Source organism: Neopelma chrysocephalum, unplaced genomic scaffold (genome assembly GCF_003984885.1).
Source record: "Neopelma chrysocephalum unplaced genomic scaffold, ASM398488v2 Primary Assembly neopelma1_96246, whole genome shotgun sequence".
In the NCBI taxonomy this organism is placed as follows: Eukaryota; Metazoa; Chordata; class Aves; order Passeriformes; family Pipridae; genus Neopelma; species Neopelma chrysocephalum.
The window spans coordinates 195704-212721 of record NW_020924895.1 but is presented as its reverse complement, the minus strand read 5'-3'; the positions used below and the strand labels follow the sequence as shown (position 1 = coordinate 212721).

Here is a 17018-nt window from a genome sequence, read left to right as displayed (position 1 = left end):
TGGCACAGCACTAAATGGGCATTTGGGTCTTCGCATTGCAAAGAGCAAACTGGCTTCACCAATGAGCCCATTTCTCTCCTCAGTTCCTTCTCCCTTGTATTGCACTGGTCATAAATGATTCTAAGAATGCTTCTAGTGATGGGAAAGTCCAGGTTAAATAGAGAAGAAAGAATATTTATGACAAAGCTGCTACAAGTCCTGCAGCTTGTGTATCCCTCTTTTTTTCCTTCTCATTCATCCACCCAGAACACTAACTACAGACGAGAAACAAACAGAAACATAGAAACATGTATCAAATGGAATAAAAAATTTAACACATTCAAAGCAGACCTTGAGGGTGTATTTTGAGCAATCGCTGTCTGTTAAGCTTGCTTGGCACTGCTTGGGTGCATAAAGTTATAGAGTTCAGGATTAATAATATGAAGATCACTGTAGTTATTCTACAAAAAATTATAAGTTCAAGCTACGTAAGCAGGTACCTATTCTATTGTGCATAAATGAATATAATCTACTCCTTTAGTCTCACCTGGCTATTATTTAGTTCAGACTTACTATTTAGTAGCACTTCAAGTGTCCTGTTGCACACAGGAAGTGACACTGGAGGTTTTTCTTCGAGTAAATAGTACTTTTGAGAGGTCTTGTAAACTCAGGACACTGTATTATCTTTCAAGGATGTAAAAAAGTCATCTGTCAGTGCCCTTTCCTGACTAAAAATTCTAATCTTGTTCTAAAAAAAGTTGGCTGTCAACTTCTTTCTCTCTATTTTAAAGCTACCTGTTGAGGCAGCAGCACTTCAGAAGACAAGAGATGCAAGATAAGGGTAAAATCACTGAGCATAACCTGTCACTGCATCTCCAGCATCTTCAGAAAGAGAGAGTTTATACAGCAGATGATGTGTGTCTATGGAGGAATGACAGAGAGAATAGAAAGCAACTACAAATTTTAAAAATTGTGGCTTTATAATGTAATCCTTATAACTATTCCAAAACTTTACCTATACTTCTAAATAAAAGCTTTAAAATCTCTCTCAAAACCACCGATGGCTCCAGGAAATAAGTTTACTCTCTGGCTTACTAACCTTTGGTGACTGAAAATAATAATCTCTTGCTTTACAAAATTTTAAATTACATAATTGATGTTATATTCAAATCCAAACAAAAAAATCTGATGGTCTCATTACAACTATTTTGTAGCCCCATAAATATTACACCATTTGGTATTTTTCTCTTAAAATCCTGATGATTTTCATGATCAGTCTAACACCACGAGCAGGGCAACAGAACAACTGGCCTTTAAGGCAGGTATAATCATTGGGAATTCAAGTTCCTTTTGGATAACAAACTGTTGTTCACCTGGGGAAACCCTTGCTCTTGCAGTGTTTCTGGTTTGTGCCATGCTATGGTAGGTTAACAGTTCCTCAAAGTGCTGGCAAATGACTGCTTTTGTAGCGACTAAAACAAGCCTGTTCCTCCTTCTGAAATATGCTATTCTAACTTCAGCCCTTTGCATTAGGACCTCTCTAACGCAAAACAATGAATAAAGTCACCACCAGAAAGGAGAGGCTTCCCAGTTGTCCTGGATTTCCCCCTACTAACAGTATTTTTCATGTTGTATGGATCAGTCTCTGAGATCCAAGTCAGCAGAACAGCAGCAAGAAATTTTTATCCAACAAATGGAATCTCCTTCCAGTCTGGAACTGACACACAGTGCAAAGGGGATTGAAGGATATTTAATTTTCCAAATGACTTTGCACACACAGCAAACAGCAGCAGAGGAAATTCCTGATTTGCCACCAGAGCCAACTAATACAGAGATATATTTCAAGATAGTCATTCCCTACCTTGGCAAGGCCCAAAGGTGAAGGTTACAATCTGGGCCTCAGTGCAGTTGACACCACCACCATCCCCTAGCAACTAACAGATGAGGACTTCAGCTGTAGCAGTTAGTATGAGTTCCTGCTGATCCACTGACTATAATCTGACACCAGGACAATTTGTCTGGAAAACTGGCTTGGCTATATCGCTGCCCCACGGGATTTGTCAAGTTTTCTAAAGCCCTTCAATCAACACTCATTCATTACCTAATTAAATGAGCTGATATATTTTAAAAATGAATTTTATGTCCCAATATTTTAATGAATCCACAAAAATAAAGTCAAGATAAAACAGAGGACAAAGCTAAGTCCTCAACAATTCCAAATGGTACAATGCAGCTGGCAGCAGAGTCAGAATTTCCAGGGTTTCACTGTACCAGATGCAAGAAGTTTGAGGTTGCTCTGGCTGACAATGACAGTTTCTGCCCTGATTAAATAATCAGTTAAAATTAAAAATTAATTTTAAAAAAAAAAAGAAGATAAAAACCTAGCTCAAAAAGCAAAGGTTCTCTCTCATTACTTTTAAAATTAACACCAAAATGCAAAATGGTGAAAAGATACACTTGTCTTCCCATTTTTGTACTAAACAGTTGCTTGCATCTGTCTCCTCCATTTTCAAACTGAAAAAAATCACACCTTATTTTCAGTAATAGCCTGCAGGGTCACTGACAAGCTTCTGCTACTTTTCCAGACTTCCAGAGGGAAGAAAGATCACAGGAGTAAGGCAATGCACATCATTCATGCCAAGATATTTTTTTGATTCCTTAAAAGTGACAAACGGGAGGCATGGCTGGGATCCTACCTCGAGTCTCGCGGCTGCTCCAAAAAGAACCCCCATGACTTGAAAGTATATTCTGACATAGTAAACTTTTTTAGCTATTTAATTATGCAATACCAGTCGAGGAAAACACCTGCAAAATTTGCTAAAATTGGTTTGGAGATATTGAAGCTATTCACACAATATTAATGCAAAACACGGAGTCCACATTCTACCTAAAACACGTGTGCAAAAACCCATAAGAAGTCAGTACTGCATAGCTGACTTTGAGTGCAAAAATACCTCCCTCATCAATCCTTGCAAAAAGTCAAAATGTTGGTCAAGAACAAAAAAAAAAAAATCCCTACACAATAAGTAAAATTCAGATCCTGTTTTGCTTCATAATAAAAAGAAAAGTTAGCCACATTCAGGACAGTCTTCCTCCAAATCACTAACAAGAAGGAAATCAAATGGTGACACCAAAATGTTTTCCAACTACCAAATCTACAAAAAATGTCAACACATCAGGACAATTAAACCCCTAAAAATCATCCATGAAAGGATGATTACATGTTTTTAAGTGTATAGTCTAATATACTAGAGGAAAAGCAAGAGCTACCTGCATATGCCAAAATACCAAGGACTTTAAAATACCAAGAATTTAAAATACCGAGGACTTTAAAATTGCCAAATCCTTTTAAATTTTCTTGACAGCTTGCACATACCACTTACTATTTAAGATCACCATAAAGCAGTAATAGGAATATTCACTGTTAATTCTTTCATACACAATGAATATAAAATTGCCAGTGTCCCTTACAGAACAGAAAGTCACAGAAAACTTGCAGAAGCATTACTGATAACTCAGGTGACACTGGAACAGGACAAGACTAGCATTTGCTTATTTTCAAAGACAGAATGAAAGGCATCCTGTAGCCATTACATATTTACTTAATTTTGCAATGTGTAAAGCTGTGTGCTCCAGACATTTGTTTTCCTTTGCACTGTGGGTGGAACACACAGCCTTTAAATTAGATTACTTCAATTTTCCTAGCACTTAGAAAATATGTGTTATGATCCAAGTGGCTATGTGTTGCTATCAAGAAAAGGAACTTGAATATTTTTTTTCTGTAATGCCTGATTAGATACACTAACAACTTAACTCCCCATAGAAGTATACAAACTGGACTGCACAGACATTCTTTAAGGTCAGAAACTAAGCTTCAGCTCTAAACAATGAAAATATTCATCCATTTGTCTGTTAACTTTTATTGGCATTAATTAAAATCTGTCAGAAATATTATTCTGGGCAGACCCTCAGCACAGTGCTCAGCAAAGTCCGCTCATGAACTCCTCAGCTGTTTCATCACTGCCCTAGAGAACCTTTTCTCTTCAAGCTCACTTGTAGGGGTTTTTTCCCTGTAGTGTATCAGGACAGGATATAGCATTGCTTTAGCAATTACCACTACAATTTTGATGTAAACAGTCTTTATTGCCTCAGGAAAAAAGTATCCCTAAAAACTTCCTAGAACTATCCAATGTACTGAGAGAATTCTGTTTCATAGCTTGGGTTTATTGCTTATATTCTTTTATTACTGAAGATAAGACAAATAAAGAACATTCACTGGTGGCTCACCTACATATGTGTTTATTCCCTGGAGTTACACTCTGAGCTTCTTCTTTTTCTTAATACCACACTACTTTCAAAGCTACATAACAAGCAAGGAAAATAATGAAACTTGAACCCTTCGAATAAAGAAGCTGTTCTTGTGAAAGAGGAGGTTTAATGATGTTTACCACTTGCATTCATTCACACCCAAAGATTAACAATGGATGTATGCAGCAAGTAACAGAATTAAAATGCTAAAGAATAAGGAATTAAATTCCTTAAGGCAGAACAAATGACTTACTGGAACTGGACAGCAACCAAGTATACTTCCTCAAGAGTGCAGTACATTTTTAGGTTTTTATGTTCAACAAAAATTCTGGGAAATACCAGAATTTCTGCAGGTTTGTAAATTCTCAAAAGACATAATGATTGTTCACTTGCCCAACAATCACTGTGGGCAACAGGAAAGCTCAGATTCAATATTAGTCTTTGATGCTACATAATGATGCTATATATTCTTGAAGGGAACTACAAAAAACACTTTAGTGTCTTATCTTAAGGGAAAAGGAAAGACAGAATCACAAAGCAGAAGAGAAAAGCCAACAACTGCCAAGAAGCAAAAGAAGCCATGAGAGATTGGAAAGTAAAAGCAAAAGACAAGGCCTCTAACCAGCATTTGTTCATCTCCTAACTAATCATCCAAACTTTGGAGGCAAAATGGTAAAACAAGTGTTAACAAAATAAAAGCAACTAGTTGTATTCTAGATTGCAGACCGTGTTCTAGTTATTTTAGACCTGAGCCTGATTAACAGCAATAGGGAATTAAATTATTAGACAAAATTAAGAGATAAAGCTTCCCGTTAAGGTCACATTCCTTTCTTTTACAAATAGCCTTTAGCAGTTTAGTAACAGAAAAAGCCAGACAGATTAAAATAAAAAGGAAGCTTTAGGTATTCTTAGGTTCTTTCTCTGATATAAAATGCTGTAATCTCAAACAAGAACACCAAATTCCCTCGGAGAACTGATCTTATTTGCTCCTGTTCACACACAGCATGAGGCAAAGAGTTCTTCAAATTACTAGAATACATTGCACAACCAGATCAATGAAAGATGTCCCACACAAACTGTAGCCATCTTGCCAGATAACACACACAGCATTCTGTATCTCAGTAAGAGACAGCAAAATGAGTATCACCTCACTGAGCTACAGAAATTGTCCTCAACTTCCTTCTCATTGTTACCTTCCTGCACACAAGAAACTTGCAATGTCTTACCTAATCCTTGCGACCACAGCCCAGACCTGTCATACCCTGAATAAGTAAAGAGAACTTTCAGAAAACCGTCTTTTTCCAAATGTGAAGAGTAAAGCTACATGCAATTAATAGAATTCAGCATCTGTTTCTGGGGGGGGGTGGATAACCAGAACTGAAAATTATTATCAGACACATACTGAATGTATTTCTTAGCCTAAATTAAAACAGATCATGTACTTGAGAATAAAGCAGCAGTACCTAAAAATGTTATTCACCTGTTTATTACCCTTTAATCTAGGTGTGCTTGTTTTAATTATCCTTTGCTCATTCTACCCAACTTGTGAATTAACATAGACATTCAGATGATTAATAAATGCTATTATGTATTTTCTCTAAAGGGATTTATAACAAAATGTCTTCACTTGGGAGGGTATTAAAATAAGATAAAAGAATAAACCAACTGCATGTGCATCAGGGTCCAAACAGTCTCTAAATGAAAACTATTTAAAACTAAATTACAACAAGATGTATGTATATGGAAGTTTCAACCAATATTCAGGTTCTCTGTGTCCAAAAATTCTTCAACAAAAGTGATAGGGAATGCAGAGAATTAGTCAGGGGAAAAAGCACAACTTTGTAGGAACAGAACCTAAATAGGAGGAACCTCCATCCACCCCACTGATGAACATGAAGGTACTACAACAATTAAGGAGCTACATACTCAAAAGGAAGTACAACAAATCACAGCCAGTTTCCAACAAAGTCAGCAACAAACTCACCTGAAGGCACTGGTACCATTAGTAAGGCAACTGATACAATTATCCCCAGAATCAATATATTAAAAGCAAGTATTTTAGTAGGGGATGACAACTGGAATACATTAACAATATTAATTGGGGCCTTGATCCATTATGTATTCCTCATCCATAATTATAAAATTTAAAACAAATGTCCTTTTTAAATGGATGATGCAGTAGCATATTAGAGCATTCTAAATATTTCTCCACTTTTTTAGAATATGTATTTAAGAGTACACTTGACCAAGAAGAGTGGAACAAACCATTTGAAAATATTCATCTCTACGAGCGAGAGGTAACACCAGTTGATAAAGAAAAACCTGAAAAAATCATCCTGCTTCCCTATCAAATGCCAAAAATAAGAAAAAACTTTGCATGTAGGAAATTAAAAAAAAAAAAAATCATTATTTTTTGCATTGGTAAGTTTTTTAGCAGGAAATACATTTCACAATAACATTGTATTCTAATTTTGCATTTCTGTACTGAGATTTCAGCATTTTTCTGAAGCAACAGGTTAGCACATGAAATAAAAAACCTAATTCCCTTTGAACAAGAACAGTCTTATATAAAGCATAGCAACCCTTATGGCACAAAAGTACCAACTGTGACAAGAAATTTACATTGTTACATGGTCCACATGAGGCTTTTCATAAGAGACCAGGCTTCATACAAATAAGACTGTTATTATACAGCACTCCTCTAGATGGTTTTAAAATTTTGGCACATTCAAAAAATGCAGAGAGAGAGAGAGAGAGAGATGGACTTCAAAAATATAAGCAAAGGGCATTACAGAACAATGAGAAACCATAATAAAACCCTTTCCTGAACTGTAAAATAATAGCAGTAACAAGGGAGAAAGAGAAAGGATGCTGGTTTATTTTCCTTGAATGTTGTCACTTGCAACAGAAGTGGCCTGGATCACAGGGCAGTTTTCTTTCTAAGGGCAAGGCTTCTCTACCTTGCTGTTGCTGGCTGAACATGACCAGGGTAAGATCTCCTTGTGCTCGTGGCTTGCCTTTGTCTAGCCAGGAAGGACTGTCCTGAGCCTGTACTAGCCAGTCTGTCTTCTGCTGCTTTTTTGTGCAGAGTCATCCCCTATGGACAAAGAGAAACTTCTCAGTGAACACCAACACATAACACTGAACAACTTCAATCATTTGCATTTTGTTTATTATCTCCTTCTTCACCAACCCTGACCACCTTGAATTCCATACACAAAGCACCACATTGTCAAGGATAAAGGTAAGATATTCTCCCCTAACACTTAGTGTGGAGTTCTTCCCCCTCCCTACCCCAGTCGTTGTCCTGGTTTAGAGCAATTGTCTAAGATCTCAATATATGGTTCTCCACATAAATTCATGGTAACCAGACAATTCTTTTCAAAAGGGCTCCCCCTATCCCCGGCTTGTTTAGCATGTTGAGCTAGAAAAGTACTTTTCCTCTGAAAATAGTTTAGGTACCATCATCCCCTTTGAAAATACCAGCTCATATGTCAGGAGCACATCTTGAGAGACAGTAAGTTTTCATGAGGCATAAATGCAAGGAGGAAAGCTGTGATGGCTTGTGCAGTTGGGTATAAAAGCAGAGGCTAATTAAAGGCTTGACACAGACAAAGCTATCAGAGATCATCTCAGTGTTCATGACAGGTCACTGAACTGCAGGTCTTAGCTCAGGCTTGTCTCCTACTTGTCAGTGGGACTAAGGTTATAAAATTGACACTAGTCATCTGAACATGCCTTCAAGTATGTAAACAATTCAAGCACTCTGCTTTTGGGCTTGCCATTCATGGACATAACAAAGATGCAGAACAGCAAGAAGGAAACTCTTCCAAAGGAATACAGAGAGGAGGAATTTGAATGTGTAACATGGAAGTTACACAGGTCGAGTCTTTCTATATGAAGAACAGTTTCAATGCAATGAGTATGCGAAAGGGAAGTCCTGAACACATTTGATGAAGGTGACAACTCTCCCAGCATACAGGCCTAGCAAAAGCTGTATGGCTGCACAGGTCACCTCTTCTATTCAAATTTACTGTTTGAATAATTTAGGTGAGGGTCTTGCTGCTGTCCTCAGCATCTGTATGTGGCTAAACCTGCTGTGAAGTTAAAGGGGTCATTTCTCAGAGCACTTACTGCAGCAAGTAAGCTGAACTGCTTTGACAGTGCCCCTTCATTAAAAACAGTGAAGAATCAAAGAAGAAAGTAAATTTGAGCACTGTAATTTTGTGTAATTGAAGGTCTGGGATTACAGAACAGTGATCTGAGCCATTTCTGATTTTAAAACTTGAAAATTACAAGCAGGTTCCTTTTAATTTACCCCAAGGTTATCACAGGAACATACTCTTATGCAGTGATAGCTTAAAATTACTAAAAAGCATTTGTTTCCGTGTTTGTGTGTTGGAAAATGCCTTCCAACCAAAATTACTGTCAATGAATGAATACTGTTATAAACAAGCCATAAACAACTAATATTAACATCTTCTTTCCTCTTTTTTTTTTCAAATAAAAAGTTTGGGAGATTCTTACCATATTGTACCAGGCACTAACGATAAATTTTTCCTCCATTTCTCTTTGACTTTTTGTTTTCTCGTATTCTTTCTACAAAACATAAAAAACCCATAGATTTAAAACCAAGGTATAATAAAAGTGTTAGTCTCTAACTAAAAAACAATGATCATCTACCACAAAACACAAGGATTACTACCTCCAGAGAATGAAACATTCTGTCCCGCTCCTGCAACTGATTTTTCAGTGCCTGAATCTCAGGAGCAGCACCCTGGTTCTGTTTAGGATCTAATGTGCGGATGACCTGTAAAAGAAAACCAGTTGTCTTTCATTAAATCCTGAAAAAGCAATCTTGTTAAGGATTAAGGACCTTTTAAGTCAGGTTAAGAAACAAAAAAAGTGACTTAAAACACATCTACTTCTCTCTTTAACCACGATGCATTAGAGCATCTGAGGAATTTCTTCATGGAAAGAGTTGTTAAACATAGGAACAGAGTGCCCAGAGAGGTGGTGGAGTCACCATCCCTGGAAGTGTTCATGAAACAACTGGACGTGGCACTTGGTGCCATGGTCTAGTTGACAAGGTGGTGATGAGTCAAAGGATGGACTCTGTGATCTTGGAGGTCTTTTCCAACCTTAATGATTCTATGATTCTATAAAAGCATGCTATTTTTCTAAGAAAATTCATGTTAGACCTGAATGCACTTTGTATAGTGGAGGAGTATAATGACTCTACTGATCTTCACAAAAAAACCCCACCAGAAACCAACAATAACAACAATAAGAAATGGAAAAAAAAAAATTTTTTTTTACAAAAAGATTACAAGAAGTTAAAAGTGAAAAAAATTATTTGTTTGGATTTCCTGAAGACTTTTGAAACATCTCACAAGAAGTCATTCAGGAAACTACACAGAAGTAAAGGAAGACACAATAAAATTTTGCCAAATTAGGAGCCTACTTGCAGATTCCAATGTAATGACATGTATCCAATGCAAAGATCTTGATACTACACCATGGTCAGATGAACAAAGCCAATGATATGCTTTTGAGAAACTCAAATAAAATACTGAAGTATACTAAGAGAAGGAAAAAGCATCAATAAAAGAGTCAAAAAAAGGTGTAAAATCTTCTGCAGAATTAATCCGTATTAGGTACCGTAACAATAAGAAGATACAAAGAACTCACTGGACCTTCCTTCTCTTTTACTTGTTATTAGTGTGTATATAGATAACTCCTTTATTTTTATTCCCACAGAGTGCACATGGAATGCAGTCTGTCAGAGTGGGATGATTAACATGAAACACATCAACTTACACTTTTGGCCTTTTCCAAATACTTTTTGTATCGTTCTTCCATTTGTTTCATTTCCTCCTCCTTCTTCCGTAAAGCTTCTTGTAATTCTTCAATTTTAAGTGCTTTATGTCAGGAGAGGGACACATTGGAAAATATCATCGTTATATTACACATATTCTAATGTTTTACAACAGACTTTTAAGACACAGCTAAAATATATTTCAGTTAAGAGAAGCTGACATAAAGGAACCTGATTTAGCAGATATCACAATTTTAATTATTGAACAGCTCAGAAACACAATACAAATGTGTACTCCCATATAATCTCATAAGACAGCAGTTTTTACACAAATTTTGCTTTTTGAAATTATGAAAAATAAAGAGAAATGGAATAATCAATAAATCTCTTTACTGAACACACTTAGAAAACTAGTTTACTAATGACTTATAGCTTCTCTAATATCTTAGCATGTAATACAGACAAACATGATTTTTCCTATTTTGTAAGAGGAATAATTCTTACCAGGCACAACTCTTGCTTAAATCTGCTAAACTGTAACATTGGACATAGTTTATCAGAAACATGACATGAATATACTAAATTTAATTTTCCCCTCACATTTTCTTAAGCAGCAATGGAGACCAGTAGGACAATTTCATTGCACAGCTTTTTCCTGTGTTGGTGCAAGAGTGTGTCAAGCCACTATTACTTTTACACCTTTTATACAACTTTTCAGATCTTAGAAAACTGTATTTTTTTCTGTTTTTTCCACCACCTTGTTATGAATGAAATAATTTTACCACAAATCAGAAAAACTGCCATCGGTTACAATCTTTTACCTTGTTCTATTATAAATAGTCCTGGGAAAAAAACCCAAACTACCTCCTTCATTACTTCTTTGGAAAACATGCAGCAGTAAGGTTCTAAAACCCAACTAGACTCTTGGTGCTGATATCATCTGAGCAATATGATAATATATATATATATATTGCATATATATATATATTACAACATATTTCTGAAAACACACTGAAGGTATATTGAAAGTAAAAATAACCTCGTGATGGCAAAAAGGATCTTCTAATTAGGGTCTTATGAGACATGACAGTTCTGAACATCTGAAGTTCAGTGGCAGTTATGACAGTGACCTGGTATTTCTATGACCATTGTCACTGGGGGTTGGGACTAGATGTTCTCTAAGGTCCATTCCAACCCCTTAACATTCTATGATTCTATGATTTCTTACTACAGTGGTCTCTAAAATGTTATCCCATGCATTTCAAGTGTTAGAACCATCTTTTTGGTCACCATAGTTTTCAGAGAAATTAACAACATACATGTCACTTCCACTAAAAATGTACATTTTGCTTACCTGACACCTCCTTTAGGTATTAAAATTAGAGACCTTGTACATGAAATACTTTACAAAGAAAAGAAACGGACTGCACAGGTAACTCACAACTGTTATTGCATCTTGGTTCCAAATCTTCAATAATTGCTCGTTTCTTCTGTAGCTCATTGTTAGCTTCGTGGAGCTTCTCTCTGTTACAAACCACAAAAGCACATATTGTTTTCCCAATATTATTACTGTGCTTGAATGACCATTAAGCAGTACAGAAAATCCTCAGAGTGATACATTTCTGAGAGCATGATTGATTTTTTTGCTGTAGGGCATGAGGACAAGTGACAATGTGACTGTGAAAATATTTAAGTAAGATGAAAACCATTATGGTGTATGGAGAACTGCAACAGCAAACAGTTTCTTTAAGTTAGAACTTAAGAGTTAGTTGTACAGTGAGTGCCTAAAATGAATACTGATAAGAGAGATTACACTGAGAAAGAACGGCTAAACCCAAAGGCAACAGAAACTTTTTTCTGCAAGTCAGTCAAAAAGCAAACATCTCTTTGCATTTAAAGCAAGTAAAAGATGTGCAAAAATAGTGCAACAAAATTATAGGACTCCTTTTGTGCCCTAATATATACTAAAGAGTAAACAAATTAATTTTGTTTATATATAACATGCTTTCCTTAGAACAAAATTACTTAGTCCTTCAGAGCAAAGATTTACACAATGTTAAGTTTTCTAACCAACACAAATGATGGTTCTTTCATCCCTCTTATCGCTTTCACAGTGGCTTTCTATGAAATAAAAATAGACTCTGAACAGCAGATTACCAAACATTCCTGTGTTATCTAAATTCTCTCAGCTGTATATTTTCCAGATCCAGGATTAATGACTGTCTGCCTTCCTCACCGTATGGAAAACACACCATTTCAAATTGCAAACAAAATAGGCAAACAGAAATACTTACAGATGTTCTTCAAGTTTCTTTTTCAGAAGAATTGACTAAAACAGAAAGTTAAACATTTTATTTTAATATATTGTGAAGCTTTAGCATAACTTTAAAATTATTTTAAAACATTTAATTTTGACATTCTAATCAAAATCCAACTTTTTTACTTCAGTTTTAGATCACAACTATAAAGGATCCTCTGTGGTAGCAATCTTTCTCTCCACAACTGTGTGACTTCAGCGAAATTAGAATGTTTTAGAACTTTACTAATATTTCCCCAGGAACTAGATCAGTAAAAGCCAGATCCATAAATGACAAAATTCTATTTGTTCAGTTCTTTTGTAATTAGACTTGGTAAATTAACCTGAAATTGGAAAGTGCAGCAAAATTTGCAAGAAGAGCTGTCCTACCAACGTTGCACTGCAATTTGCATGAAGACGTAGCAAATTAGTTGAAGTAAATTCCCATCCCCATAGAAACGAGAAGGAGTAGAGTATTTCTGACTGAAGTATAGCAGAAATTCTACCTTTTTTTCTGTTTCTTATCTTTACTGATTACAGACACATAAAAATTACCATACAACTTACAGTGTTCCACTTTCTGGTTAAATCACATTTAGATAAGCTCTTTAAATAAAAACTTTGAGGAAAATTTTAAATTTTAAACTCACTTCATACACGGTGAGTATCTTTCCAAAAAAATAAACCCAATAAATGTCTATGAACTGAAAGTAGTGTTAAGTAAATAGAAAGCCATACTCACAATAGCCTTGAGCAGAAGCCCATGCCAAGAAACAGAGATGACATTAGTATAAAGCAAAACAGCAGCCAACAGAAGAAACTATTTAGAAAGTCATGAACAGAAAAAGTTAAAGCTATGTACTTTTTCACGCATGCGCAATTTTTTCCTCTGTTCTTATGAGCAATTTCATCCTGTAACATTTTCTAAAACACATCACTAAACCCAGAAACATAAAAATAATAAGGAAGCACATTTATAAATCATTGTGTTTAAACACAGAATTTCAAAAGAGAGCAACTGCTATTTCAGAAAGTCATTTTAAAACAAAAACCATACAACTAACAAAGCAAAGGGAAACAAGCAGTCTGTTGGGCTACAATAAAAAATTAAGGGATGCATGTGTGTTTTTGTGGTGTGATGCTGAATTGTGTTACTGCCACACTGATCAAATACAATACAATACAAAACATTCAAATCTGAAAATGCCATTTTGGTTTGTATTTATCCAGTACTAATCACGCCCAAGGTTTAGCATGTGACTGATAGTCCAGATCACCATCAAATTATTAGATAAAATCATCAACAAAATTATTTCATTGTTTTTTCTCCAATGCTCTTTCAACAAAGGTTTAGACACCTTGCTAACAGAAATATTGCTTTTTAGCTTGGCTATACTACTAAATACTGTCTTTGATCACATTCCTGGTGGGTGTTTTTACATTATTTCAAATGAGATTTTCTTATTGCCACTGTAAGCAAGGTGGAGAGCTGTAAAAACGAGTCAGCAAGACTCTATTGATTTCACAGTCAGAAATTTGTAGCAGTTAAGGATTTGCACATTTTGACCATGTGGCTTTTTAATTTTCCAGCCCACTGAACAACTGCAGCAACACCACCTCTTCTGTAACAAAAAAATATTTGTATGCATCTTTCTCAGTCACAAATCATTTGAACTGGCACCACCACTTATATCTGATCATTCAGGGGACTACTGGTTGGTTAGGACAGGATAGGAAGAAGTTGGAAGCAGTGCCCATTTCCCTAATAAAAACTGAACTCAGCTTTTCTCTTGCCGTCCTTCAATTGCACTTGGGTTTAGCTTGGCACAGACACAATTACCAGTCCACATTCACTCCCCTGCTGTACTTCTGCACTTGTTTGCCTCGTATCTGCACTGCTGTGGGAGTAAACCCTCTCCCACCAAAACAGATCATGTTCTCACAAGCAAGAAACTAATTGTGATGAATAGCACTAATTGTGATAAATACCTAAAAGAAGCAGAACTGAGTTTACCCACAGTAATTTACCCAAAAGACAAGATTAGGAAAACGACTAAAACATAAAATGTGTAATTTTACCCACCCAAAGATCCTGTATATACTTGTAGCCAGGAAGACAAATTCAAAAAATTACTCTAAAAATGGGCAAACATTACTCCTGTTTTTTTTGCAGCCTCAGTAAGCTTTAAGGACTCATACACAAATCATCTGCTTCTAAAATGTAATTACTATAACTGTTGTTATATCATAGGAAGACAAGTTTCCTATAAAAATCCCAATCTAAAAAAACTCCAAAAAACCAAACAAAACCTTTATCTAATTTTGACCCAGCTTTACATTTAACTTCATTAAAATGTTTTATCTGTTCATAATAGAAGTACATATCTATAACAAAACTGTAAAAATCAGCAAATGCACACTTAGTAACTTGCTTTTTCTTCCCGCTGCAACCAAGTTGCACTTACAAAACAGCAGAACAAAATACTTATTACAGTGTGGTTTTAGGAAACAGGTATCCAATTGCTATCTTTCTTTTGCATTAAAAAAAATACTGAAAAAAAGTCTTTTTGCTTGAAATTTCTTTCATACTTAAAAAGCAAAAGAAACAGGTCTGTCCACCTTTTTAGTACAAAATTTGGTTTTGTTTTATATGTTAATGTTACAGGTAGATGGCTAGGCTCTGGCTTGAGGTTAAGCTAACTTAGCAGGGTAAGGGAAACTATGGGACATCACTTCAGAAAATTGCTTGATGAAACTGGTAAGGCTGTGAGAAGATGATGAAAGTTATAAACAACACCACAAGGGATGGTCAGATTTCATAGATGTTAAGAGAAATCACAGAATTATTTGGGTTGGCAGGGACCTTTAAAGGTCTCAGTCAAAATCCCTGCAGTAAGCAGGGACATCTGCAAAGAGATCAGGTTGCTCAGAGCCCTGCTCCATTGAATGCTTCCATTGATGGGGCATCCACACCTTCTCCAGGCAACCAGCGTTTCACCAAATGAGCAAAGTGGCCAAACTTCACAGATAACAGAGTTGTGGGGACCTTCTAGGCAGGTGTTGTGTCAGTAACAGCATATAAGACCAAGACTGCATGTGTAACATTATGAGAAACATCAGGCGTGGGATGGATTTAGCAAGTGGGGCAGAAGTAACTAAAGGCAGTGTTTATATAGGAAGGGATGAGGGCAGAGAGCAGTAGAACAAGGATGAGAAAGGACAGTGATGATAAGGCATACAAATGATTTAGTCAAAACTGTTTGGGGTAACGGCTGAGCAGCCCCCACACAACTATGGTTTCTAAAGGACAATAAACCTATTCTGACCACACCAGACATGTCTGAGTTGATTCTATAGTCTGGAAGGCTGGGGTAAGGAGGCTTTTCCCTGGCTAGCAAGGCAACAGCCAGGATGGACTAATCATGCATCCCAAGAGAACATGTCAGTGCCCATTACAGGCCCAATGGCAGTGACATCTTTTGAACAGCTGCCTTTCACTGCACTTCAATACAAAATCAAAACTGCTTCCCCATGTAGACCTTGGCACACAGCATGTTTCTCCACAATGACACTTGCCTGTGTTAGGGTAGTACTTCTACTACCTCTTGGGCAGGCCTAAAAGTAACTTCAACTTTAAAACCGAACAAAACCCCAACGAAAACCAGACCTGATCACTCATCACACATTTTTGAATTAAACTGGAGTCTTCAGTTTTCTGGATTGAGCACATTTAAAGTCTAAGTATATAAAAATATGGATTTCTGTGCATTGTTGCAGAAAAGTAGTGAAAAAACAGAGGAAATGTGCTGAAAATGATCCATCAATGAACTGTATGTCATGTCTCTCCTAATACTTTTTCTCATACTTCTGAAGAATCACTCTGTTTGTATTAATACCTTATGGGTAACTCAGGTAGCCCCAACTTCCATCTACCTGAGCAGCTGGGTTTAACTTCTGAGGTTTGCTTTGCTTTGTCAGGGAGACTGCATGTGGTGATCATAAAGTCAGAGGTTCTTGCATCCTCAACCCTTCTCTGAGTCTACACTCACTCTTTTTGCTTCTTTAGGACTAAATGAAATCCTACACATCAGACTCAGAGAAACAGGCCATGGCATTAGGGCCCATAAATCACCAGTGGTATGGTCAGACCTACACAGAGGCCGTGAGTGCAGCAACTGCACCACGAACTTGCCAGCTCTGATTTGACAAGGGCTGCCTGGCACACACAGAGGCTGTGCCGTGGTGTTGTGCTGTCAACAGAATCATTTCAGGTGGCACCTACATAGGCTGCAATCAGTCCTGTAAGCGAGGTGCGGACACATCCTAAATTTCTGTCCCAACCAGAGCCTCAAAAAGGGACACAATTAAAATCACAGTAAATAAAGCTGAATACAATTAGAAAAGGGTCATTTACAATAGTCAATACCTGAGAATAATTTTTTCATATTCTAGTTCATCCTGAAAAATTTGATTTTGGCCAATAACCAAGACAAAGAACATCTCAGAATGGGCCTATTTTAAAAGGTATTCTAAAATATGTCCTAAGTTACTTAGGAAAATAATCTTATTGGAAATCGACTAGATGTTTTACATTCATATAGTTTATTCTGAAAATTA

The 17018-nt window shown here is 36.4% G+C and overlaps 1 protein-coding gene across 6 annotated transcripts in view; it reads right to left on the bottom strand.

The window, feature by feature from the left end:
* Nucleotides 1-17018, bottom strand: part of HOOK3 (hook microtubule tethering protein 3) — a 69474-nt gene that overhangs the window by 3732 nt on the left and 48724 nt on the right. For 3 of the 6 annotated variants that reach the window (XM_027708449.1, XM_027708453.1, XM_027708450.1), the window contains 7 exons: nt 13144-13221; nt 12400-12434; nt 11547-11629; nt 10108-10208; nt 8993-9097; nt 8815-8886; nt 7248-7384 (listed from right to left, as the gene is read on the bottom strand). In XM_027708449.1, the coding sequence (XP_027564250.1) occupies nt 7248-7384; nt 8815-8886; nt 8993-9097; nt 10108-10208; nt 11547-11629; nt 12400-12434; nt 13144-13221 (611 nt within the window). Of the gene's footprint in view, nt 1-4049; nt 7385-8814; nt 8887-8992; nt 9098-10107; nt 10209-11546; nt 11630-12399; nt 12435-13143; nt 13222-17018 lie in introns of those variants that run through there. The other 3 variants (XM_027708451.1, XM_027708452.1, XM_027708454.1) reach the window with 3 other exon arrangements.